Raw genomic sequence first — 27,394 nt, 5'->3', positions numbered from 1 at the left:
CATATATGGGAATAGCAGTGGCAGCGGCGCGTTAAGTCCGCCCACACAGTTTAGATTTTTAAGTGTTAAAACCTTAAACTTTGACATTACAATAGTTACTTCTAAATAATAATTATTGTGTATATTTTTTCGGTTCTTATAGTGTTGTAATATGAAAGTTTTTATTTAGAAACAAAAAACAAACAAACCAGTAAGGCGGCATGGATGGGCGCACGTACGGCGCACGTGTGCCCATGATTTCGTGGGTGTGAAAGTTTGCGAAAGCAAGGGTGAAAGCACTTTGAGCGCGTGCGTATTTGTCGCCCATGCGTAAGTCACAAGGCACTTAATTGTTTTTTTTTTATCATTGGGCGCGCGCTCATGCAACGCGCTAGTTTCTAATTTATCTGCTTCTCGGTCGCACCGAAGAGCACACCAGTTTTTTCTCCAGCTTTTGAAATGTCCTTTGAAGAAGTTCCCTGTGAAAGATACGAGTTTTGTTCTGCGACCTTTACATGGCCAGAGTAATTGTAGACGTTTGCATCCTTCCCGGCTCATCATTTCTTCATCTTGTAGGCCGAAAGACTGCAAATAAACATGCGATTCGCATTTGCGTTTAATTTGTTGCAGGACAACTCGCGAAATGGCAACGGTCGTCGTTCTGGGTGGTGGAATCAGTGGCCTCGCCACAGCATACTACCTTTCCACTCTTGGAAAGGAAGCCGTGAAAAAAGTGAGATTTTTTTTAATGCTGTTTGCACATAAAATGTCTCGTATAAGAATGCCACCGCGGGATTTAGTTCACTAGGTGTCGCAAACACTAGCAGGTCATGTAGATACACCGGCACATTCACATACGTTAACCTGATTCATCCAGAAAATGCTATGCATGTAAAGGTATGTGCTGGACTGCCGGTACGGAGCTAGTTGGCCGCGTGTGAATTCTGTATATGTCCAATTTTGAATGTGCGTTAGACGCGTGACGTCTATTGTGCATGTACTGCGTTTCTTTCATTTCTCATATTTCCACTCTCGTGTTATTTCGGAATCTTTGCAGTCTTGCAGTCATCAGGTTGGCATCTAATTAATTCACTGATCATTTATCCTTTGTTGGTCCACAGAGGCTACTAGCTGCAAGTCTCTTGAGCTTACACAATTTGAGCCACACAAAAGTACTCACAAGGATTAGCAATAAGAAATGCAGTACATAGTCTCACTTGAGTCCATAGTTATATTTTGTGAACAGAGTTGTTATGCTTCAGCGTATGCCTCTATTTTCCTGCAGTATTCCAGGATGACTGGGTCATTTGGAAATTAACAAAATATCGGAGACTTTGTCGGAACATTTGGCTGTTAAAGGAATAGTGAAGAAGGAGACATTGAAAGAACAGTACATAATGGAGGCAGTTCACCACCTTCGAAGTTCCTGACATTAGTTTCTGTTCAGGAAATGGGCATATTGCATTCGATGTATGTGCTGACAAAGAAAAAAGACAGTCTAGACCCCTTATCATGCAGTCATATTTATGAAATGGGTAGTTTCTTCATATATAGGAGAGACATCCAAAAAAAGATAATTGAAACACTGCCCACAATATGAAAGTGGAGCATATTTTCCCAAACAGGTAAGGCAAAATTATTGCAGCAGGTAAATTTTGTAGCTGGAGATTTCCTAACGTATTTTACCTTTGTTTCAATTTTGTGTAATGTGTACTGAGCCCCTTCCTTTTTTGTATCTTCCTGTTCTTGTTATGTCCTTGTAACCACTATGCTCTCTGGTTTTTGGGGTTTTACTGCATGCTGTTTAGCATATGCTTGAGTTGGATATAGGTAATTAGGCAGTCTTATTCATTTAGTTTTCAAACAGGTAATGCATAATTTAGGCAGAAGTTGTGCACTTCCTTATGTTCTTTCTTGTGCTCTCGTGCATCCTCTCCAGGATGAGAGATAGGTAAATGATTTCGACTATATGGGTGTTAAATGCAGCTAGTCTTTTTCCCTGTTAGCAGGCAATGTCTTCTGATTGGTGGAACACTGCGGTGCGAACCTTCTGAGCAGTATCGCTGCACAGGAGTTGACAAGTGAGGGGTATCTAAAGAGCTGGTACAGTGTAGCTTTGGGATGGTCTGTGCAGCATTTACATTGCTTGGATTATAATACATATCTGTGCTTTTTCGTTTTGACATCTCCACTTGTAAAGACATTTTAACATGATAACGTTAAAAGCCCCATTCTGCAGAATATCGGGCGTTGACGTTGTGAGCAAAAAATCACGGCCATGGCTCTGGCAAGTGATAGTTATCAGGGGACCAGGCACTAATTGGTTGGCTGTTTCTGTTATGTCGGGACACTACATGACATGGAAGGAGTTGCCAACACATACTTTTCCTTTGAAATGCGAGAACGAGATGAGAGCTGAATCCACCGGGACCTTTGCGTCCTGAGTAAGACACAACTTCTAGGTGTTTTCATACATCACAGTCAAAGTGAGGCTTTATGTCTGCATTGGATGCTCTTTCACATTATGGGGTAGCGTACAACTGTATGCTAGTGAGCATGTGTGAGATGATAAAGGCACAAATATCGGGTCAGTGGTTAAGCGGGTAGCGAAATGGATGTGCACAAACGAAGATCTACAAGATGAGCGGCAAACGGGAGCCATTAATGCGTCACTTCGTACTACGCCGATCTTAATTGTCCTCTCAATTTTGTTTTTCTTCTTTTGTACAAAGAAGCCGGTAAAAGTTGCATTTCTCCTTTTTTAATGGAAAAGAGTACATGCTTTTTAAGCATAAACTCATAAGACAGGTGATAAAAAACATAAATGTGGAAGCAAGGGTCTGACAAGGCTGCTTTGTACTTGTACAATGTAAAGTGCATTGATGTAAAATATACATTGCAGATTTTGCTCATTGAAAGGGCTGGGCGGCTTGGTGGTTGGATTCGATCCACAGCGTTGCCCGATGGCACGGTCTACGAGCATGGGCCCAGTTCACTGAATGCTGGGGGTGATGCAGGACGGAACAGCTTGCAGTTGGTAGGTGCACTGGCATGTCATTAAAAATACCATCACTCCACATTTTCCTTAGCAGAATGCGTAAGTGGAGGGGGACGGGGGGGGGTGCATTTTTTTAGATGGCAATTTAAAGAAATGGGAGCAAATTACTATGTGACACAAGAAAGCTGTTTGACCCTAGGTGTGAAGTTGTCATACTAAGAATGATTTCCACTGGACGGAAAGGAGTGCAGGTGGTTGTTTTTGAGCAGACTGTACTACACAGAAAGGGAACACTTTGATCACATCACCACTCGAGCATTCCTAGTGTTGCAAACGCAAGTTTGAAAATACGAAATCATACATAAAACACTATGGGATGCCATGTAACCCGAGGAACCTGCGGAAATTTGTCCCGCCATGAAACAGGTTTGATCACTTCATCACGAGAACATTCCTAAACTTCTAAGAGCAGCATTCTTGGGAGGCTATTTTTTTGTTCCTTATAGCATCCTTTTAGTAGAATTGTGTTTCTCAAGAATGAATCAAACATGAACAGTCTAGCTTCAGTAGTGCATTGTATGCTACTAGTGTACTTATTAACCGAATTGAATAGTCAGAAAAACAAATGAGGTGCAAATTGGACATTCATATGATTATTCATTACTTATGCTAATTACTCATACAAACTGAATATATTTATGCAGCTCAGAGAAAGTCTAGGTGTGACAATGTATCTTGTGGATTTGAAGCTGTAGCTGTCAGAAGACAGAACACTGGTTTTGACCAAGTACCATGAGGCACGGAACAGTCAGTGTATTAACTCTATAACCATAATGTCATATGCACCTCGAAATTTCCTTTTGCCATATGACAACAACAACGGTGACAAAACTAGCATGACAGCACAGTTTGCTAAGCCTGGCTGAACCCAGCGGCATCACCCAGTCTTGGAGACCATATTTACGACCATCATGAACACCACCTTACGAATGCATCACGTTACAGCACTGAACTTAGGCCACCGTTCTTCTAGGCGGCATTAGCGGAATGTGCAAGCGCATTGCAGCGGCATGCTGTGCAGCTTTGTGGTGCTCCCTGTTTTAATGCCGTAGTATGCCATGAAGGCAAAGGGTACCTGGCAGTGGCGTCATCGGTGGCATCGGCATCTGTGTGAAGCCTAAACCTGCCAACTGGCAGATGGAGAGAGGGAAGAAATTGAGGGAGAGAGGGAGGTGCTGTGCTATGAATGTCGTTGCAAAAATGAATAAAAAATTGGGATTACAGGTAGAAATGGTATAGTACAAATACAATCGTAAATGCAATAGATTAGCAAGTGAACAAAAGCTGCTATCACGTTTTCTCTGCATTGATCCATTTGATCACCCCTAAATTTTTTTAAATAGCCATTGAATAAGGCTATTGGCTGCCCGATCAAAAAAAGATAATTTGAGACTGTAGTCGGTTCATTTTTGGTAGCTTTATATGTAGAGTATTTGATTTATTGAGCATATTGAATAGAAAGTTATTCAATTCACTGTTTAAAAAATTTCGAATATGCTCGCAGCACTTTGGCTGTACAGTATCGAGTACGCTGGTAATGGTAGTGTCACCGTAAATAATGCTGAGAAAATACCATATTTTACGCGAAGCCTATACAGCTCATTCAGTCATAGGGCTATCAGCCTAGTAGTCTGCGCTGCTTGTCAGAAACGTTTATGTGAAAAAATCCTGATTGGTCAACAGGGTCACCAATCAGGATGATGACGTCACAACTGCATGACCTTGTGCAGATTTCCAAAGACTCCACATTCAGCTGTATAATGAATTGATGAAAGATCCAGATGAAGCTGAAATCGCCAGGGCTATTCCTCTAATTAAGGTATTTCAGAAATTAGAAGTAATTCAATTAAATAAATTTGTCACCATTCGGGTTCAAACTCAGGTCCTCTGCATGCCAGACGGGCACGCAACATAAGTCTTCAATGATTGCTGGTACACAGTGCATTAAAAGGGCTCCTAGTGAACACGTTGTAGCACGTATGACTTACCAACGTGTGTTTGGGATGTGTACTGATGTTGCAGTAAAAGTAATTTCAAAAATTAAATGATTTAAGCACGAAAAATTTTCTCAAATTTGCGCAGTGAAAAGGTGATGTTAAAGGCACTTTGCACCTACTCTTAAGCACGTCACGAATGCAAAAGCATGTAAAACTATTCTTAGTTTCCCCCAATGCACAGTACCTTCTCTTCCTGATTCGTTGGGTTATTTCTGGCAGAAATCATTGAGCCATCAATCGTCAAGCCGCCGAGTGGCATGGTTTAAGTGTTTCTCTAAAAGGATTTTAATGACATCTTATATAATATGCCTGGGTTTTTTTGTGGTTGATGCCGCATGATGTCAAGCTGCCTATCAAGGAATTCCAAATGGCTCAAAGCAATTTGTTTGCTTGTATTTTTGGTAGTGAAATTGGCCACCATTTTTTTAAACGTGATTACTTATTATTTGCTGAAAGATGGATATAGGATAAATTAATTGACCTATATGTTGGCAGCTGTAATAAGATTATTATAATTTAGAGCATATATTGAAATGAATTACCAAGGCTATTTACTTTAGTTTACTTGCAATTGGAAATACATTTGCTCGCTTTGACAGTTATCCACGTTTGGACTGCGGGCTCTTACTCCTATTTGTAGTTTGAGTGTCTGTTATATGTTTCATTATATTCTGTTTCTTCTCGTATTCAGCCCTTACATAAAAAGAAGACTGGTTTATAGGATTTTAACTTAGCATGATGTTTTGGGTACACATTGGGCCAGCTTCATGCACATTAACCTTGCATTGTTTTATCATCGGTTAGAAGTGATCAGTGGTAAGCAATATTTTGCCAACAACCCGGGTATAATGCTAGAAAATTACCATTATGCTAAGTTCATATTGATTCACTTTGCTGTGGCATGTATATCAAAGATGCAAGTGAAATAGAAGGGACATCTGGGCGAGTTGGTATGGTGACATGATAGAAAAACAGTGCAACGGACGGGGACGGAGGTGAAGAACAGACAGGACGGGCGCTGAACTCTTATTTTGGATTCCCATCCGGCACAGATTAACCGGGAAACCATTGAGGCCAGGCATATCATTCGATTGGGTGCAAAATGTGTTAGTGAACCGTCAATCGCTTTAACAGATAATGAGGTTGAGTTTCTTGAATGTGGTGTGTGTGAGGGGTTATCATGATTTTCTTGTTTAATGTGTGGTTTGGTGCTGCTTGGCTGGGTTATATATCTGTGTTCTTTCAATAAACTTCAGTTGTGAGTTCAGCGCCCGTCCTGTCTGTTCTTCACCTCCGTCCACGTCCGTTGCGCTATTTTTCTATCATGCAAGTGAACTACAGTTGCTGTTTTATACTAAGTGTTTGTAGAGGTGAGTAATATCAGCCTTTATTCACATATTGATTCTACAGCTTAGCGCTGTCACTTGAAAATTTACTCAATTCAAATTACAGAGAGTCTTCGTAGAATACTCATATTTTATGCTTTTTCTCACTTTTCTTTGCCTGCAAACTATTTGTAATTTATTAATTTGTAATTATTTTGTAAGACAATTTATTTGCCCTAATAATATTGTGTGACACAATGTGTGATCTGAATTGCTGCAGGTCCAGGACCTCGGCTTGTCTGAGCATGTGTTGCCAGTTCCTAGGTCATCGCGTGCAGGTATGTCATTTCCAAAACGTGTTTTATGAAATAGTTAAACGCTGCTTTTCCACTTCTTTGCTAACTAGTTTGCAATTAAATCTGTGATGTCTGTTGGAAGAATGATAATGTGAAGAAAGCAGGGAGTCATTCTTATTAATATAGCAACTATATTCTATCTTTATACTTTTTCACAAAGCGGCAAGTTTGCTGGTTGCATGAGCTGGTGGGGGAAGTGAGTGTGACCCTCCACAGCATATTGAAGACATGATAGTTTTGTTATCGAAGCTATGTGGATTATCTTGAGAAATAAGTATGTCTGATACTGTTCTAATATTCAAGTAAAATTTAAAATACTTCATACATGGTAGTGTGCAGGTGTTTTCATGAGAATTACATTTAAAAGAGTGTCTATAAATTTTTTTTTTTTTTAAGGGCGGGGGGGTGGGGGGGTTCAATAGGTTGAGGGTAAAGGAGAAGCAGTAGTCAATATTGGCAGTCATCAGTTTAGAAAAACTTTGGCACTAATGAAGGAGATGGCTTCAGAAAAAAAATAAGGACAGGTGTTAACTCTGTTGAAGAAACTGAGCAAAACAAAACAGGACATTAAGAAGAAACACACAGACTCTCTACTCCAAGAAGCAAAGTGGCAGGGCTATCCTGCTTGATGCGGGCTGAGTTTTTCAGTGGGTCTGGCTAAGCTGCGGCAAGCTGATAAAGAAGGGGGCTTCGCCATTATGCTATGCCAGATGTTCGGTTAAAAGGCCATATCAGCTGTGCTGAACTTCAGGTGTAAATAGAGGCCATGTCAGCTGTGCTGAAGGACTTCAGGTGTAAATAGAGACTGCAGAAGTTAAAGGCCAATGCTGGGGTGCTCTTGTGTGGTCTGCAAATGGACAAGCTTAAGGGAGCTGTGATTAAATGTCACTCGGACAAATTGAACATGTTTCTTTCTAGCAAAATGCATAAACTGCAGAGACGCTTTAGGACCAAATCACAGCCAGCACTTGTCACCAAATTCCTTCAGGGCCACCTACACACGCTTGTGGTAGATGACCCTTTCAAGCTTGACAGCTTCGCTATCCTGGTTAGAGCACTTTGAAAGAATGCTGTTAAATTCAACTGTGGGTTTTCTGTGGACATTGAGGAAATGTTCTACCTATTCAGTTCCGCATGAGGAACATTTCTTGGCCATCCGTGATGCACTTGTATGTGCGTGTACCTTCTTAGTGTCCCATCTTGTTCTGCGTAAAGTTTCTTAATTATGTCGATTCACCAACTAGTCCTACAATCTGCACTACTAAGTTAACTGTTAAATCAATTATAATGACAAAGCACAGGAGCCTGTAGTTTCAGCTCTACATATGGCGCTGTCTGGGAGCCAGCCACCACCTCAAATGGTGGAGATTTAACTGGGGCCTCTGCGATCAGCTCCAGTGGAGTGGAATGTTTGATCGCGGAAAGCCACAGGTTTGTGGTGCCACCTGGGAGCCGCTGCATGAAATGGCAGATGTTTAACCTAACAAGCCCGCATACATTTTAGATAGATCCTGTATATTTCCTTCTTTGTTGCAAAAGTCAGCTTCACTGTTTGCGCAATGAAGTTAGTCATTCTTGCTTAGCATTACCTGCAGTGGAAGTTACACTTCTGCCTATTTTATACGTGCTTAGCAGTGCTAGTAAAAATAAATGTAGCATGGATATCTTCTCAAAGTCTTAGTTCTGGAGACGTGTTGACAAAGCCAGGAAAAAAACGCACGTGCATGCATGGTGCGTGCATATGTGTGCATTAATGAAGAAATTGTCTTTGTTGGAGCTTTAGAAGTTTAATGGTTGCTAAAAGTTTAAAACTCCCTAACCTTGTTGTTTGGCAGCCAGTAATTAAAAATGCCAAGTTTTAGTGTACTCTTATGTTTGCAGGGCAGGAACAATTGGTCCTGAGCAAGGGCCGTCTTATTCCACTACCCAGCACTTTCAAGGAGCTGCTCTGGCCCGGTCATCTCTTTCGCACACCCCTGCTTCTTCCATTGTTCAAAGAATTGTGGTTGGCTGGCCGGCCTGACATTGGCAGTGATGAAAGTGTTCATGACTTCACACGAAAGCGGTTCAACAAAGAAGTATGAATAGCTCCCACGCCTTTGGATTGTTATTTATATGTTTAGTTACAAATGGCATCACTGCTGTGGTCAGTGGTATTATCGTGACCCTAATAGTGATGCACCTTTTAGTGAGAAACTCGGTAGCAAACGTGTGTTTATTCTTGTATTGTCCAGAAGCTCATAATGGGAGCTTTTTTCTGTATGGCATTATCTGCATCAAGTGATCCCCATCTGTTTTTATTGAAATTTCTAAACAGGAAGCTATACTTTACGTTGTTCAGTTTGCCATTTACCCCTTATACATTGTTTAGTTCATTTGAATTTCTCTTCCTAGATAATTTTCTTCTTTTTTTTTTTCCTTCTTTTTTCAGGCATATATGCATTCATGACGTGGTTTCTTTTAACAGGTTGCCGACTACATCATGGACCCATTGACACGCAGCCTTTGCGGGGGTTGCTCCAAGGAAATCAGCTTTCGATCATTGCTGCCCAATGCATTTCAGGCAGCCCTGATCCATGGCTCACTGCTAAAAGGCCAGATGGAGCAGGTAAGAGCCAGAATCACATTTTGTATTTGCCTTGCTCAGCGCACAGTATTTATACTATTAGTGTAGTTCCAGGCAGAAGTAGTAAGGCTAGTACTAGTAGTAGTGGTAGTAGTTGGCTGTTGGCACGCAGTAGATAGGTATCAGCGAAATTAATTGCTAGATATATTTTGAACAAGAAACGCTTATAGACAGTGCTATCTCAGTTTCAGTGGGTGACCTCAGTGAGACCGGAGCTGAATGGCTTGGTAAACCAAGGTGTGGACAGATGAACACAACACTTATGTTCCACGAAGTTGCTTTGAGCAGCTCGAACATTTAGACCTTCACATCTTGGCAAAATGCGAGCGAACAAAACGCCATATTACAACTTCATCACTTCACTGCCTATGGGATTAATTAATTGTTTTTCAAATTGCAAAATAAATGCAGTGCTCACACACTCATTTCTATTTCACCTGGTGCCTGCAGTTTCGATCATTTGTCTCATAACCTGGTTGTTTCTGCCAGTCACATCACTCTGATGGGGAGGATTTGTCTGCACTTGCTACAAGAATTACAAATAACAACGTGAAACCAACTAGCCCTGCAGTGTACAAGTGTCAAAGTCACGGACCAAATTCTTAATGTTTTTTAACTGTCTAATTGTAGCTAGTGCACATTCGCTTGCTCCCGCAGTCCTCTAAGGCCAGGCGGGAGGTCAGCGTGCTCAAGTCGGAGCCCGGTGGAGCTGAAAGTTTACCTGCCCGCTCCACTCAATGGAGCATGTGGAGCCTGCGCAGAGGCTTACAGCAGCTCTGCGACACCCTCGCAGAAAAACTGGATGCAGCACCAAATGTCCACGTGTTTGTCAACGAAGCCAATCTGTCCCTGAAGCCGAGCTCAGAGGGCCGGATCTTGGTGAGTTTGATACAGAGAGTTGAGAAGGGAAGGTTGTGCTCACACCGTCCGGCATTTTCATGGCATTGTAACAGTTTCCATTAAGGGTTTTGCTAGAGCTTTATATAAAGCACATTCTCTCGTTCATCAGAATGCGTGCACAGCAAAAGGTAACAATTTGCTTCTTCAACGTGCGGTGAAATTTGTTTAAAAGGGTACCTTTTTTGCGCTTCTCAGTGCTCTGTTGTTGAAAGCATTGTACACTAAAACTGCAGGGATGCTGTCATCAGGTTTTAATATTAAAGGTCTCTCCCTGTACACATTAGAATCATGTTGTTTTTAAAAGTCACATTGCTTGACTAACTTTTAATGAATTCTTTGTTTTCTCTTTTTTTGTGGTTTAAAAAATGTGACACCTTGAATAAAAAGCATACCTACAATATACAAAGAGGCTAAATATTAATATGCCTGCAGTGAAGATTATAAAGGTGATAAGTGTCGTGTTACAAAAGCTCCAATTGGCTGCCTTGGAGAGGCTGAAGGCAGTTGTCAGCAGCATGTATGCATGTACCTTATGTGGCTCAGCACGCATATTTTCTCTCTTTGGTCCAGGTGTCCTTTGCAGAGTCAGCCATGCCTGTGGACTACATTTTCAGCTGCATTCCAGCACGCAGTAAGCAATAATAATAATAATAATAATAATAATAATAATAATAATAATAATAATAATAATAATAATAATAATAATAATAATAATAATTGGTTCACAGGAATGGAAAGGCGCAGTATCTGTCACACTTGTTTCTGTGGACACCTGAACCACACTTTAAGGGAAGGGAGGAAGGTGGGGGTGAAAGTGGAAAGAGAGAAATGGGAGCCATAGTGGAGGGCTATGGAATAATTTCAGCCACCTGGGGATCTTTAACGTGCGCTGGCATTGCACAGCAAATGGACACCTCTTCGTTTCGCCGGCATCGAAACGCAGCCGGCGGCAGTTGGGATCAAACCCGGGAACTCCGATCCCATAGCTACCCACTTTTCAGTTTTCTGGCTGGGTTAGGTATTTCCCCTAATTTGCCCAAATGCCTCAGTATTGCTTTTGTAGATTTGCCTATTTCCCCTTCTTTGCCCAAATGCCTCAGTATTGCTTTTGTAGATTGGCAAAAAGCAAGGTTTGTGTTCTCATCAGGTGCATACGAGGGTGTACTGAGAAGTTTCTGGCTTTGCACAGAAAGAATAGAGTCAGGGTTTTGAAACTGCATTTTCATTCAACGTATTCCCCCCTCAGACTGATGCACTTATTACACCATTCATTCAGCTTTTTTAGTCCACTAAAGAAGGAGATCATCACATAAGAAGCATATTGGACATCAGCAATGTCGTCGAAACGATGGCACTTGAGATGTTTCTTCAAGTTAGGAAAGCGATGGCAATCAGAAGGGGTCAGGTCAGAGGAGTAGTCGGGATGGTCAACCAATTGGTAACTCAGCGTCTTCAATTTGATAACCACAGCCTTTGACGGTATGGACAGATGCATTGTCTTGCAACCAAATGATTCCTTCGCCGGGACAGCTTTCAGCGGAGTTTTGTCTTAATTGCCTTTCTCAGCTCGTCGAGGAGGCCAGCGCAATACTTTCCACTTATATTACAGCCTTGAGGAAGGTAGTCTATCAACAAAACACCATCTTTGTACCAGAAAATGGACGCCATAAACTTTTTGGGTGATTTCGGTGTGCGGAATTTCTTCAGTCACAGAGTCTCACTATCGCAGCATTCCTTTGACTGTTCTCTTGTTTCGAGATCATAAATAGAGTGCCATATTTCATCCTCAATCTGTCCAAAAAAATTTCTTATATGTAGCATCAAAATGAGTCCAAACAAATCTAGATGCCTCAATGTGTGCCTCTTTCTATCCACTGTCCAAACATATCTGCACCCATATCGCTGAAAGCTTGCGAATGTCTGTGATATTGGTAATAATAAAACTAACACTTTCTCAGAAGATGTGCAATATCTGGGCTATCTTTATGGCTGATATTCGCTGATCCTCAAGACACTGCTTATGGACAGCATCGCTTGTTGCCGGGTCTGTTGAGGTTGTGGGGCGCCCACTATGGAGCTCATTGCTAAGAGTGAAACACCCAGCCTTGAAACGAGCAACCCAGGTTTTGACGGTGCTGTAGCAAGGGCATTCTCTCACGTGTCTGTGATATGTCCTTGCGAATATCCTTTCCAGACTTTTCCTGCATAACCAAAAACTTCACGATGACCTGCAACTCCACGGGCAGGAAATCTGCTTGTGCCTCTGCCATTTCAGGTTGTCCTGACCTTAAAAATAGTTGCTATAAAATCAAAAACATCTGATAGTTGCACAGTTACATAAAAAGGCATCATGCTTTTTTATGGTACCAATTTAATTTTTCAATTCGACAGGAAAGGGGCAAAGCCAGTAACTTCTCAGCATCCCCTCGTATATCTGTATAATCTTCAGGAAAAACTGGAAAAAAAAAAAAAAAACAACAACATTTGTTCCCTGTAATTACTATAATTGGATAATTTGAGAATTTGAAGATCTGATATCCTGTTGTATCTATGGAGTGCTTGCTGTTGTGTACTGCAAACATTACATTGAAAAGCTGGCTTACATCGAAAGGTAGTTTATTGCTCGAAGGTTTATATGACATATAATTGAGAGTCTTCAGTAGAGTGCATTTCCAACTAAGCTGATGGGAAAGGCAAGCACATTGGATGACATACATCTTCAGCTTCCTTCTGATGCTTGAGGTTGTGATAGCTGTTGTGGGTCACTGATAACGGCAGTTAAGGTTAGTGTTATATTACAGCAAGGCTAGAGCATAAATCTAAGTTTTTAATATGCAGAGCTGTCCCAGCTGCTGATTCATGACTGGCCAGAGCTTGCTCAGTCATTACTCTCCATACCCTGTGTTCATCTGGCTACCGTCAACCTGGAATTCAAGGGCCAGGCGCACTCCCATAAGGTAAGTCCATTTCTTGCTGCAGGCATTGCGAGAAGCTTATGTATTTAATATTTTTACACCCCAAATGGCAACCGAGAACCTCCTTCCCCTTTATTTGGCTTTTATTGCATATATTGGAACCTCTGTTATTGTGAACACTACTCATCTTGTGAGAATGCTTTCGGTGATTAAATTGCGTATATCCTGGCGTTACCAGTTTGGGATATATTTTGCCTTTTCGTGTGCAGCTGAGCTTATGGGTATATAAGAACGAAATGCTAAGATGCCATGTACACTGAGACTTTAGTTGTCATCAAAGAACTCTATTTGCTCAAAATTAACCCATAGCCTTTCTACAGTGTGCTTAGTAACCTAATGTTCATGACAGTTAAATGAGTAAGACTATTGGGAAAGCAAACAATTGGAGAAGCTTAGATTCTGTTAAGAAATGAAATGTTTTAGAGGTTAGCTCAACTGCCTCGTTTTTGTGTGACTATGGGTAAGGTATGCCACAATGTAGCCTTTTTCTGCTGCTATTTGCATTTATTTTTTACAAATATTGTTGGCCGTGGGGCCGTTACACTGGTGGAACGTAACACGAATAGAGATCTTTATTTCCAAAATTATATACAAAGAATATCCATTCCACAATAAATTTAAGAGGGACTATGGACTGCATTAAAATTTAATGCTATTAAAGCATGTCTTATATCAAACAACTGGCAGTAGCCAGAGGCCCCTTTGGAGGTAGTTTTCATACTTCATCTTCTGTTGCTGCCTTCTTCTAGTTGCATTGGTGCGTCGTGTTGGGTTTTGTGGCTTATAATGCACTGCACTGCAGTGCTGAGCCAAAGGCAGAATCACAAGCTTTTGTTTTTAGCCATGCTGTAATGTCCAGTTGTCTTGCATTGCTATGTATTCGTGCCCGCATCGTAAGAAGGCCGAGTAAGAGGAGCATTTGTAGGCCGCAGTTAGGCGGGTTGTTGTGTGCTCTGAAAAGATGTTGCAGGTGACAGCTACTGTTTTGTTGCTGTTTCTTTGCTTGCTGGTGCCACAATGTACAAATGTATGGTACCAAACTGACATTACGAGGAAATGCCGTGTGCATATTTCTTTCTCCATACTTATACTAAGCAAATATATGAGCTGAAAATATATATATATATATTTTGTAACAGGACCATCGGGTGACGGCTGCAGCTGATTTTGTTCACTCAAACCACGACTGAGAGCACCACAATCGTGGCGCGCGAATGGGCTAGTAGCATGGTTTTATTTGTATTTCGCGGGCTTTCTTCTGAGCTCGGAAAAAAAGATATATATGATGCTTTTGTTATCGCAATTACTGGAATGGGGGTTTCTGAAGGCGCTCTCCAACTTCCCATTCATATTTTTTGTCTGAAGTCTATATTTATTAAATTAGAAAAATTAACATAATTAGCCAATTAAGTAATTGCAAAAAAAAAAAATGGCCTGTAGTGCGCAAAGAGGCTGGCAGTTGTATGCAACTGGTTTCACTGACTTACCTCAAATATATTATTTTGTAACCCTTGGTTCAAGTTAGCTGGGACATCCGGCGTATACATATAATATAAACACACTGGAAGCTGCCCACAATAGTATGCCTCATAAGCACGTGGTGGTTTGTGACTGTTGTTGTGGGAGCACTGTTTAGCTGTGAATTGGAGCTGAGGAGATAAAACAATGCAGTGGTGTGGTTGTGGTTGTACTGTGCTCACAGTGAAGTTATTACCGCATTCCGCTTTCAGTTGTCAGGCTTCATGGTGCCATCGTCTGAGGTGCCGCACTTGCTGAACGTGAACTTTGACTCCTCCTGCTTTCCGGAACATGATGGGCAGTACGACACAAAGACGCGCATCACGGTAAGTAAACATAGAGTAAACATTTTTGCCGGTCTGAGTGACATTACTGTACTTCCTTTTCTTCAATGCCAACCACGGTGCTGATATACATATTCTACTTGCAAAAACTGCAGGTTACTGAATACAGTGATAGTTGCTAATTACAGTTTAAAGTATGACTTCTTATTCAACAAATTAACTTGAATTAAGGTTCTCTTGATATAATCTGTAGTATTTATCTTCAATCCTTTGTCATTTGGTTAATAATATTTCCAACAGGCAGGAGGAATATTTAGCATTGCTTGCAATTAATTCCGTGAGAACTGCTGTGGGCTAGTACACTCCACGTCTTCAGTAGTATACAGTAAAACCTCATAATATGGATTGCAAAGGACAATAAAAAAAATAATAAACACTGAACTACTCAAAGATCAAATTAATAATTGGTCCCAGAAAAAATGTCAAAACATATTCACATAGTCATAAATTTATTTAATGGAAAGCTGGGCGATGGTTATTTGGTTTTTGCTTGAAAAGTGCTTGGCAAAGACAATTCTCTGTCAAATCATTTAACTGTATACGCACAATTGGGAATACCGAAACAGAGTTACTTCAAATCTATGAGGGCCTCCTCTGTGAAGCGGTAGCATTGCATTGCATCCTCACAAGCCTGCTCATCACATGTAGGGGGACTTCACTTCACAATCCACAAAGTGAAGTTCTTGGCACTGATGGTACGAAAGAACCATGCACATACAAAAGTGAGAGAAGCACATGCTGTCAGAGCCATAACAAAATAAATCATGTGGGGACTCAGAATTAAAAAAGAAGGATCCCTGCCCATTCCACTATGTATATGCTGGAGTCGTGAAAGTTAGACTGCTTAATGTACTGAAGAAAATACCAGAGAAATGACACACATCAAGACTTGACTTGATGGCTGATCCGTGGCCAATGACTGCTGTCAACTTATCAGCTATGCTCTAGAATGGAAGCTATGCCACTGGTTTATTTTCTTGCCTGCTGACACCTAGTGACATCTAATGACACCTAGTGACATTTAATGACACCCAGTGGCACCTAGTGACACCAAGCACATCCGAGGCTCATCAGCAACGATGAATCGTGCAATTTAAGCTTGAGTAAGGCTATCTTTGACAGCTGCTCTTCTGACAGGCTGCACTTCAACGCTGCCTACTTTGGGAAATTGTCCAACATAATTAGTGCAAGCTGAACAGCAAGCATCCCATACCATTTTGCATAGGCATCGGCCTTGAGCTTGTTATTTTCTTTCAAGTGAATGTGGGTTTTGTTAACTAGGCTCTGCTGCACCAGTAAACGTGGCAGCGTCTCTAGAAATACTGTTTGATAGTGGGGACAACGTAGGTCACTTCAGTTTCTGACAATGTGTACTTCACAACAGTTGCAACTTAATCAACATTTCTATTCCTTATGGTCGATGTTTAGAAGTGGCAAAAACAACAATCTAACATCCGCTCTCTTACGCTGTGCATAGGCTTCTTGGCCAGCAGATGGAAAGTCAGCATTTATACGAAAACTTTTTAGAGTAGAAGGCATAAAGACAGTAACCTGTGCAGTGGCAATTCGTCTAAAAACTGTCTCTTTTGCAGAATTCCACAAGGCGTACTTATGTTTTTTTTTTTTTTTTTTTTTTTCATTTTAGTTGTTGATTTTAGTTGAACACTTGATGTTCCCCCAAGTTTTGTTTTGACAGTTTTGCAAACTGAGGAAGAAAAAAAATGCGAGTTTTGAGCAACTAGTGTTTATGAATACAACACTTGCTTGCATTTTGTTCTTTCAGGTCACGATGGGAGGCCGTTGGTTCAAACAAACTTTTGGAGAGGTTGATAGCGCTGATCCAGAGGTCATTTTGGAAGCTGCTAAGGAGGCTGCTCGGAAGTACCTCCAGATCGAGGAACCACCTGTCAGGCACCATGTCAATGTACTCAAGGTATGAACAGAGTGCTGTCATAGCAAAAGATTACAGTATAGTGAGTGTGAAGCTCATTAAAAAAAAAGGGCATGCTTAAGCTTTTGTGCAAATGGCACATGTACCTTAACTATGCCGGGCCACCTGCTCTGAGGCTTTACTTTTTTTACATACCTGAGAGGGTGCTTATAGGCTAAACTGCAGCTGAAATTATCAGCAAAAAAGAAAAAAAAAGAACGCTTTCTTTTAGCTATTTCAAGAGGGAGTCCTGAATATGCGAGGGGGCATTTGAAGTAAGGTTGAGTGCCTCAGTAATCGCTCACAAAAATTGCTATTTTTCAACTGAAACTGTAAATAGAATGACCATATTAAGTGCCGGAAATGACGTACACATGTACAGTCACCAAACAATATTTCGGATACCCGGTTTTCTGGACCCGCCTGATTATTTGGACTCTGCCTTGACACCGCCATATGCTCCATTGAGTCAGTATATAACACTGACTAGAATTTCGGACGTTTAAAACTTTTCTCGTTCCATTTTCTGGAGTTCTCTTCTATCGCAGGGCAAGAGCTACGAAAAATTGCCAGAACATCGCTGTCATTCTGTTTTTATGCAACCTTGAACCTGTATTGCATGCATCCCACGTGCCCCTATATTTCGATAGCGGGCACTATTAACTGTGGCTAGTCAGTCAGGCGGCCTGCATTGTGGACTCCTGCTACACGGTTTTGTCGAGCGGCAGAGACGGAGCTCTGCCCCATGGAGGACGGATCAGTTAGCACGAGTGTGTTTCTATCACATGACTATGCGTCACAGCTTGCGTGTAGTCATGAGCATGGCTGAACTTGAGCGGCACGCGCTGCCGCTCAAGTCCGGCCGTGCTGCGAGCGAGAGAGGCAGTGGCGTGGATCGCCGCGGCGACACGAATTTGCTTGCAGACAGTGATGCGTGAGCACGGAGGAAGAAAAAAAGATTGTGCCCCTGTCTATTGCCCTTAAAAGCACTCACTGACAACTGATAACAGACACTAGTTTTATTTAATTTTCTAGTACACCGGTTGTCCCAACTAAACACATGCAGTCAGGTGTTGTTTTTTTTATTACCAACAACACACGCAGTTACTACCGCCACTATATAAATATTTTGTTTTCAATCTGGAGAAAAAAAAGAGAGGCGCTGACGTAAAGTCTTGTGAGAGCAGTGAGGCTCTGCCTAAACCGGTTTGTCGGTGTCCCACACCTCTTCCTGTTTGAGCATTGCGCTGTTTCGACCATTGTACGGTTTTTTTCACCGTAGCCGCCGCGCCGGGGAGGAGACCAGCTGTAAGAATGAGGAGATTGACACATACAGATTGACCAGTTTTCTAAGCCGCTCGGTAAATAAAGTGATGTTTTTATCGGGAATTTGTTTTTTCGGGCTGCCTGGTTTTCCGGATGCTCTTTCGGACCATCAAGGGTTCGAAAAATTGGTTGCCGACTAATGGGAAAACACGGAAACATTTGGTGTCATACCTTGTTGTTTTGTTTGGGTGGCTCACTGGTGCCCATAGAAACCACAGTGAGTGGGCACACATGTATTATGAGAGATGTGAACACTCGTCTAATTATTTTACTGCATTGCGAACTAACACCCATGCATCTATAACACTTTTTGCTCCACACCATCTGCTTTCATCCTGTCATTGACGGGAAGTAGCTGCTAGTGAAACTTTCAGGAAACTGTTTTTCAGTTGAAATCTCCAAAAAAAATGCAGGCTTGCTAGTATTCACTCTGACCAAACAAGATAAGGGTGCCACCATACCAGCATATAAGCGAACACTGGTGGCCATATGCTGTGCAACATTCACCGTGTGCTGTACCTCAAAACTGTATATGGCGTGCATGTTTGTGCCCCCTACAACTACAGAGCAATTTGTTGGTCACAGCGCACGTGGCAATGTACTGACAATTTCCACACCTATATTATTTGTTTCGTTTCTTCAGTAAACCTCTGTTGATAGTTAGTGTTTATTTGTGTGCAAATTTTGTCTTTTGTCCGGTTCGCGTGCACGGTGACCAGATGATTCCGTACCAACTCTGCCAAAATTCCACTGTACTCAACTATGGAGTATATTCACGTCACAGTACCATCTAAGGTTTTGTAAAACTTTGCGACTGTATTAGGCCTGTGGTTGTCAAGATGCTTTTTAGCCTCTGCCGTTTCACTCAAGGTTGCGTGCGATCTGTCAGTGCTGATAGGTCTGGCTTGAGAGTTCTCACTTTGCCATACCCGCATCATAGCCCACCAAAATAACCAAAAATGGTGCAGAATTTTCCGGTGCTCCCAACGCATAGGTCACGGTAACACGTCAGTATGCTGTAGTGCAGCACGTAGCGTGCCCCAAGAGAGAGCGCACTTGCTCTTGCCAGTGGGAGAGAAGCATACCACTTCTGACCTACCACCGCTCTGTTTGAAAGCATGCCTGAACGGTCAAGGTCCAAGTCTTGTGGATGTGCCCGTCGCTATAGCTATCACTTATTATCGTCGTGCTGCTTGGCTTCTCACAGCACATTGGCTCTGCACTTTAGGCTGGCCCTAGCCATCATTGCTGAGTTTTACTGAGCAACTGGTGTCATTGCACGCTTGACTTGCCTCCACCTCGTTGCTTTGTAGAATTTTTGGCAGTTTCATGGATTGAGCGCTTCTCTAATTATTGCTCCCAAATTGGCATTGCTCTCTAGCATGTCTCCTTAGTGTTGACCGTATCCAGTGACACAACCAACGATTTCTCACAGAAGTTTTACAATGGGAAGGTCCTGTCGTATTTGTCACCTTCATGTTTAGAGACAGGCAGTGCAGTTGAGACTTCTGCTGCATAGTTGGTAGTGACACTAGTGCTTCTGTCACGGTTGAAACGTCATTTAGCGCAAGTGATACTGATGAGGAAACTGCCGCCATGGACAGCCTAGTGGACCCTACTGTTGGAGAAACCGCATGCGTGCTATACATACATGCTCATCTTATTAACCCTAACATGGGGCTTGTTAGAGCATTTGGGGCATAGTTTAAGTGACTTTGGCACTCACTACTAGTAGCTTCTGGAGTGGAGGGCTCCGGAAATGTCGACTGCTCAGGTTCTTTAATGTATACTGGCATCACAGAGTACACGAGTGCTGCTTTTAGCTCCTTCGCAGAGTGGCTACTGCTGCTGCTTTAATTGAACCCACATCCTTAGTATATCAGCAGTCAAGCACCCTGACCACAGAGCTACTTCAACTGGGAAACTGTGTAGTCCTTTTTAAATGACACAATTATTTTTGTTGTCCTTTTTTGAGTAAACACTTCCTTGCATGCCTTCCTTTATGAAATACCTTACAATTAAGCTATTTTCAATTAGGGCAGGTTTCTCATTTGGGGGTCACAGACCCCTGAGACCTGCGAAGTGCTCTTCGAGTTCCACAAAACCCTCACGCACAAGAAAACAAAAAGGGTTGCATGATATATCTTGCCTGGCTAACACAGTTTTGCAGGTTTAAAAGCACGGATGTTTTAAAGCCGACCTTAGTTTCTCAAAGCTAAAGAAGCGCGAGAGAAGCATGGAAATGGCGAGCGTGTGTTAGTAGAGAGGGAGAGAGAGAGCGTCAACGGCCTTTGTTGACGCCGGCATTGGCAAAACTCCAGCTCTGGTTGCATTGCTGGATGGAGCTGCAATGCAAAGGTTCTTGGGTGTCTGGCTAACAATCTGCGTGGTGTTGGGAGGAGTTGGATCCCATCTGGCGGCATGCATACCGGCGCCGCAGCATCGCCTTTTCATCACGTCTTCTGCAGGCCGTAGTGCACTGGCTTATCAAGTGCGTGTTTTTGGAGGCTAGTTTAGCCTTGACTCATTCCCAATTGTGCTACCCGTTGCCAAGAGCACAAGATTGTCGAATTTTGTAACCCTCTCCTATCAGTCTCAAGAGGCCCTCAACCAATTCCACTGGTCCAGTGGGGATTCCCGACACATCCATGGCTGAGAACCACTAGGTTGGGGTACACTACTGCTTTGAGTGCAGTATTTTCATGGCCCTAAGAGATACACCTCAATTAGGTTTAACTGTAGTATACATACTAGCAATATTTTAAACATTTGCTTTTGGTCATGCTTTTAATTTAAGGTTTGCAAACTAATTTTCCTCTCATGGTACATACTTGTGTACAATGCACATTTCACTTCTTTAGATGCAGCAAAGCTGTTTTCAGTGAAAAAGTGTTTGAAAGCTCTCTTATCCTCCCTTTCACTGCAGGAATGCATCCCACAGTACCTGGTCGGCCACCTCGAACGCATGTCGAATATGTGCGAGACTATCACCAACAGTAAACTGCCTCTGACTCTTCTCGGTGCGTCTTATCGAGGCCCGGGGGCCAACGAGTGCATCTACCATGCAAAGCAAGCTGTTCAGGGATACCTAGAAACACTAAAGACATAGGCGACTAGTATATTTAAGGCTATCTTGCGCACCAATTGTAACAGATACAGCTGTTTGTAATTAATGGCACTGAAGCAACAGGTGCCACATCACAAATAGGTACTGGTGCAAATGCTTCTGATGCTAGAAACGCTGGACAGTTCGCATTTACATTTCTGGCTGAGATGCTGTTTGTTGCCGGTATCTGACCAATATGGATCCTGATGAGAGACATCGCTAACCAAAAGAAGTCACTAATGAAAGCAGTAGCTAGACGAAAAAGTGTATTTTGGTTTAAAAAGGAGCTGTGTTAGTGTATGTTATTAAGAGGGCAGAATGCCTGCTAAAATAAAAAAGAAAATTAAAAGCAGAGACAGACATGTTGCTTTCATAGCATCATGTACTGCTTTTCGTAAAGAGCTGGGAAAGATTGCATTTCTTGCCTGACACTGCAACAGATGGCAGCTCATAGTATTTATGGCAAACAAAACACACAATGATCATTGGGAAAATTGGTATTGCACAACTTGCAATATGACTTCCCCTCTGCATAAATTTTGAGTGATGTGAGCCATGAGTTCAGGTAGGTTGAGCAACTATTCCCATCCTCATTAGTACTGCAGCAGTCAGTGTAGAATGGGAAGCAAGGAGAAATGCAGTATTGTGTTCTTCAGATTGTTTACTGGGCTATTTTAATGTAGGTTAGCACTCTTTGGCTGGTTTCGCTTCTAATTTTATTTTGGGAGCAGTACTAATTAGTGCCTAGTAATGTCGCACACATAGTACAGCAGTTGGAGCCCAGTACTTTTCAGTTCTACAGTACGAAGCACAGGACTACATAATACTAAGGATAGTATGAAGGACAGGATGGCATAAAGGTACAGGAGCTCACATTCTGTACAATTTAGGAGAGGGGTGGAAGTTTTGTGACTCATCTGGGATAAGATGGTGGTTGTATTTTGACAGTTTGGGCATATACGCTGAAGGAACAACTCAGACCAAAAATATATAACTGGTTGATGAGCTTATTGTGATAACGGCAGGCCAAGATTACTGGTGATAAGATCAGTTTTTGTTTTGTTGTGCCTGCCAAAGAAGGCGCAACTATAAAGATTTGTGTTCCTTAAATGATGGAACTTTTTCTAGAAGTTCTTTCGTTCAGATTAGGAAGCATTCTTTGTCCGTTTGTCCAATGAGCTAACGTTCTGCAGTCATTATATTTCATCTATATTGTGGCCATTGTGGTCAACAAATATATTATTTGTTTAAGATAACAAAAGCCCGCAGCTGTGTGTACAAACACTTCTTGGAACATTTATTGATGCCATGACTCTGCATTGATTGATCCTTCATTGATAATTTCGCTCTGCTATGGAGGGGTCAAAGCTCTCTTTTTGATGGAGGCCGGGTGCTTACGGCATGGCTTTCAGTAAAACACCATCTCTTCTCCGTCAGCTTTATTATCATTGAGATAATCAGATAAAATCTTTGTCTTCTGACCGAAAAACGGCTGTCTTTCTCATATATAACATGAGCGGTCGCTCTTTGATGATAAGTTCGATGTGAGTAATGGTCATGAATGATTAAACATATGCATGTAAACTGCCACTGAACATATTCTGAGTGGAAGTCTACAAAAAGTTGCTCAGACTAACAGTCATCATGTCATGCCATATTATACGTAATGATGTGCACATGTTGGCACATGGTAAGCCAACCTTTAACGTCCACGTTGTTTGACCTCGGTTGAGAGAGCATACATGGAGTCATAGTATTCCTTGTCTATATCTTTCTACTATATGTGTTATGCTCTAGTTTTGGGATGGCTCCTGTGACTATAGAAATTTGAATTGAGATCTGGTAGAAACCAGTTCCTACTCATCTTTTTGTGCTGTTTTGTTGTTTCCACATGCACTTTAGGTTGTAAAATGCTATTTACAGTTATCCCCAAAAAATAAAATGGACCACAAAAATATAGCTAAACATCTTTTTACGGCTCACGTTGCCATGGATGCACATGTACACAGCTTTAGTGCTTGTGGGACATCTGGATGACCAGTTCCACTTTTGGTGCTCGCCTCATGAGTAGCCCATACGACGCAGCACAGTTTTTTTGCAGACCTAGAGCCATATAATGCAACAATCACATCACGAACTTGCCACAAGCCGGTCAGTTAATCCCACTCCTATTGATCGATTTTGACCTGGGGATATATCGACCAATAAGGGCGAAGCTTATTGACAAAGTTTTTGACTGCTTTTATGAGGTGACAATAGCGTTATCATTGTATAATTTGGCCTGTGGGCTCTATTTTAGTTTTGTGGCACCTGTATTGTATTCGCCAAGTTTTATTGTAACACATAGGGGCCCTGAAATTTGAACATTGTTTGCAGACACCTACTGGCTGAATAGAAGGAGGATTTATTGTTTTATGAACTGCTGAATACTGGCAAATTCTTGTCTCTCTTTAATGTGAAATCTTATAAAAAGGAAACAAACAAAAGTGTGAACATCAAATGTAACGCACACTGCACTTTATGGAATGTCGTAAAATGAGAGAAGGGGGAAAGAGCTCGGCTAGGAACTGTAAGCTGTGTGGTGTACAAAAACAGCCAGTCCTAGTGTTTTCTTTTTGCATCGCTTGTTATTAACATTATTCTTGCATTAAGTTGTGGTGATCTGACTGGCTATTTTCATGTTTCCAAAAAAGTTGTGTGCATTGCATAACAGTAGCTTTTCTAGTAGTGGGAAGAACATATTTTTCAGCACGTTTTGTTACTGTTCAAGATCTGTCACAGGTCAACTGTGCTCATGACATTTCTTTGCACTGATTGTCCCTACACTTTCGTAGAGAAGCTTGATTTCTCGTGTTGTAGAACCCGTTTCATCTTCATCAAAAAAGCTCCAATCATTTGTTTCAAGTTTCCAACTAGCAAAAGTGGAAGCTGAGTAGGTATGGAATGTTCCGAAAACTCTTTTGATGTTGTAGTAATACTTGGTGTCGTAAATTTCTGCTTATAAATATGATCTGCACTCTTTCTGTTAAGCCTTTTCCAGAAGGTAGCGCTGCATTTGTTGTTCCCAAAGGCTGTTTCGTCTAGTTCTTCAAATGCAGGAGTGCTGTGCTGACATTGGAAATCTAGTGCATATAGGTATATATATGTATATATATTCTGCCTGTTTTATTATGTTGCCTAATCAGAATGGGACGAGGGAGGTGTTATATTTGATATTGTTGCTTTTGTCGAGGTGGCAACGTTATTTTTTCTTAGATCCTCTTATTGCTGAAAATTCTATCATGCAGCACAGCTCATAATGTCATGTGTATGTACGGGCTGTTTACATAAAAGTAATGAAGCTAATTTCAATAAGCATGACTTCTACATTAGAACACACGCTGTGAAAGCATTGTAATCTCTCTCTTGATTACTTCGTTGCTTGCAGGGGATGTTTGTCATTGCAGTTGTTGTATGAAAGTCATTTTCATTTGAATGTGGCTTTGATCTTTGCTGTGCACATGCATACAAAAATGGCTTTGCAATGAGAAGTCATATGTTTCTAAACTTGTGGGCATGTAGTTATGAAACCTGGATCAGTTTTTAAGGTGCCCTAAATCACTCTTTGAACACTGGGAGACAGCAAATAGGCATGTAATGTGTAACATGAAAAGTACTCTTAAGATGTCATGGGGGTTAAGCAGCTTACCTTACCTTTGCTCTTACCTTCATTGCTGCTCAAAGTAATACAGTAGAACCCCGTTATATTAAACTCAGATATTGTAAAAACTTTGATATAGTAAAGTGAAACTGAAGTTCCAGTTCATCTACATAGACAACTGTACATTTTTCCCCCTCTATAGTAAAGACGTTTTTGGTAAAAATCGGTTATAGTAAAGTGCGCCTGGCCTCGGCGACGACTCCACGATATGACATCGCCGCCCGCGCACTACCTATAGAATTGCGAGGCAAAGATTTCTTGTTTTTGAAAATGGAAGAATAACACTGAGTGTTCGTTTAAGTGGCTTTACCACTAGGCTGAGCAGCATCCAGGAGAAGCCTACTTTACGGAGGCCTTGGAGCCGTGAGGGAAAGCACGCTGTGCATAGGGAAAAAATGTAAAGCTGTCTACAAACATGGAAAGGAGGTGGCATAGTTCATTGAGAAAGTAAAGGAGAGTAAAAGTGCAGCAATAGCTAGAGAAGGGGAAGAAATGGGCTAACATTCACTGCACTGTGCAGCACGAATCATAAGGTAGTGGAGGCAAAAAGTAGAGGTGGAGTGAGTGCAGTCTTACAGCACTTGACTGCCACGTGCATTTGTCATTTATTGCCTTTTAAAAGACAGAAACAGCAAAAAGTGACACCATGCTCATGCAAGACTTTGGTTTTCACATGAAATCAAACTTTGTTGCATTCATAGCCACATTGTTCTCATGCTTAAGAGGCACTTCCACTAGATGTAAAACATTTTTATAAAAAAAAATTGCACGAAGAGATGCTAAAAGTGAAATTGAAGGTATTTCAGAGTTAGTTTTTTTTTTTCATTAAGCAACGAGGCTTGTTCAGTAAGTGCCTGTTTAACTACCAGACACCATTTTCAGGACCATATCATCACCAACTACTGATATAGAAAATATTTTTGCTTATCCCAGTGACTTTACTAAAAAGGGGTTCTACTGTAGTAGGAGTGAGGTTCTGCAGCTAGCCATGGCCTTCGTAAGCGGAGTGAGGTTCAGGTTGCCAACTTGCAGAAAATTGGCTAAAGCTAAATATTTTACTACGCTTTACGCCTTCCAAGACATATTTGGGGAAGATCCTGGAGGGTGCCATACAGTCTCCCAAGACATTTCTCATGATCAAATAAGGTCTACAAGGCTTGTAAAATGTTATATTAATAATAGGTGAACCCAAACTGCACTTCCCATGCACACACCTTTAGATTGCATTGTTGATTGCCAGCTACTGGCAGAAGCTGGAAGCTGGCTTTACCGTAACTGCCAAGCTCAAGACTGATGCCTGGGCATTAGGGAAATGAAGCTTGGAGGAAAGCAGTAGAGTGCTAGTGATACCATGTATTCAGATGCATTACAGCTTTTGGTGCATGATGCCCAACTGCTCAGCGAAAGGTGCAAGGCATGGGTGCTGCCAGGAAGTCGTAGCAATGCTTTTGTGGTGTCTTGCATAGGATTTTCCGGTGGGCAAGCAAGAGATGCTTTTAGGTAGTTTTTAGTTTGCATAAACTGTCTTGTGCAGAGAACCGTTCTCTTCTTTTGCCCAGCCACATGTATGCTATGCGCAAGGCCCAGTTTAATGCCAATGAGCTCTGCCGTTATTGATGCTCTTAGGTGGGTAATCAAGGGACTAAAAAATTATGTATGTGGGATAGGAGTTGGGGGTATCAGAGAAATTTAAAAGCAAGAGCTGTAAGTGTAGCGTCCTCAACTTGCGCTAAAGTTTGCCCGCATTTGGGGCGAAACTCATGGTTGTAAGACATTGGCCAGGTGCTTTGCAACACCTGTCGGATTGTCTCGGAGTGTCTGTGTAAGGGTTATAAGTAGTTTTGGCTGGGGGAAGATACGAGGTCATTAGCCACTTGTGATACTTCTAGATGCTTCAGTGCCTCTCGGATTGTCTTTGCCTGTTGTAGGAGCTGCTTGTAGATACAAGTAAAGGTAGCATATTTGAAGTGGATGGGCTTCTGGACTGTTCTATGAAGGGTGGGATGAAGAAGGGACAGGTTGCAAAAACGCAAAAAAGACTAGCTCTCACTGAGCTCCCTGTCTTTTACATCTTTTCATAATCTTGTCAAAGGCTGCTACCAAATTGGTCACTGGACTATGCTCATCCTCATGCTCATCCCACACCTGGACAAAAAAAGAACTGCAATCAGTTTTGTTTTCTACTAGTTCTGATGGAACTAATTGTTTGCCGATTTGGTTTCAATTGGAATGGTAGTTCAGTTAGGTAGTCCAG

General features: G+C 41.7%; 1 protein-coding gene across 3 annotated transcripts; it reads left to right on the top strand.

Annotated features, from left to right (window-relative positions):
- The first annotated feature begins 114 nt into the window (after positions 1-114).
- On the top strand, positions 115-27,112 carry Ppox (protoporphyrinogen oxidase). 3 transcript variants are annotated; one of them, XM_084606352.1, is made up of 12 exons: positions 115-288; positions 610-712; positions 2,882-3,016; positions 6,640-6,697; positions 8,597-8,793; positions 9,183-9,323; positions 9,999-10,220; positions 10,812-10,872; positions 13,080-13,198; positions 14,947-15,060; positions 16,862-17,011; positions 21,261-27,112. In XM_084606352.1, exons 2-12 carry the CDS (start codon positions 623-625, stop codon positions 21,441-21,443), a joined length of 1,470 nt encoding a protein of 489 aa, XP_084462478.1. In that variant the 5' UTR covers positions 115-288; positions 610-622; the 3' UTR covers positions 21,444-27,112. The 3 variants fall into 3 exon arrangements, with proteins under 3 accessions (XP_084462478.1, XP_084462477.1, XP_084462476.1); XM_084606351.1 differs by having other exon boundaries at positions 121-309; XM_084606350.1 differs by lacking the exon at positions 115-288 and adding an exon at positions 363-503.
- Positions 27,113-27,394: the final 282 nt, after the last annotated feature.

This window comes from Amblyomma maculatum, chromosome 6 (assembly GCF_055883805.1).
Source record: "Amblyomma maculatum isolate TAMU_Amacu chromosome 6, ASM5588380v1, whole genome shotgun sequence".
NCBI lineage: Eukaryota > Metazoa > Arthropoda > Arachnida > Ixodida > Ixodidae > Amblyomma > Amblyomma maculatum.
The sequence above is the reverse complement of the archived record's forward strand: the minus strand, read 5'-3'. Positions and strand labels throughout refer to the sequence as shown.

Bases quoted from the DNA above. Each gene is read 5' to 3' on its own strand.
- Ppox (XM_084606350.1), top strand. From the start codon at position 439: ATGTCCTTTGAAGAAGTTCCCTGTGAAAGATACGAGTTTTGTTCTGCG. The intron at 713-2,881 runs GTGAGATTTTTT...TATACATTGCAG, and splicing joins GAAAGGAAGCCGTGAAAAAA to ATTTTGCTCATTGAAAGGGC. The intron at 10,873-13,079 runs GTAAGCAATAAT...TTTAATATGCAG, and splicing joins CAGCTGCATTCCAGCACGCA to AGCTGTCCCAGCTGCTGATT.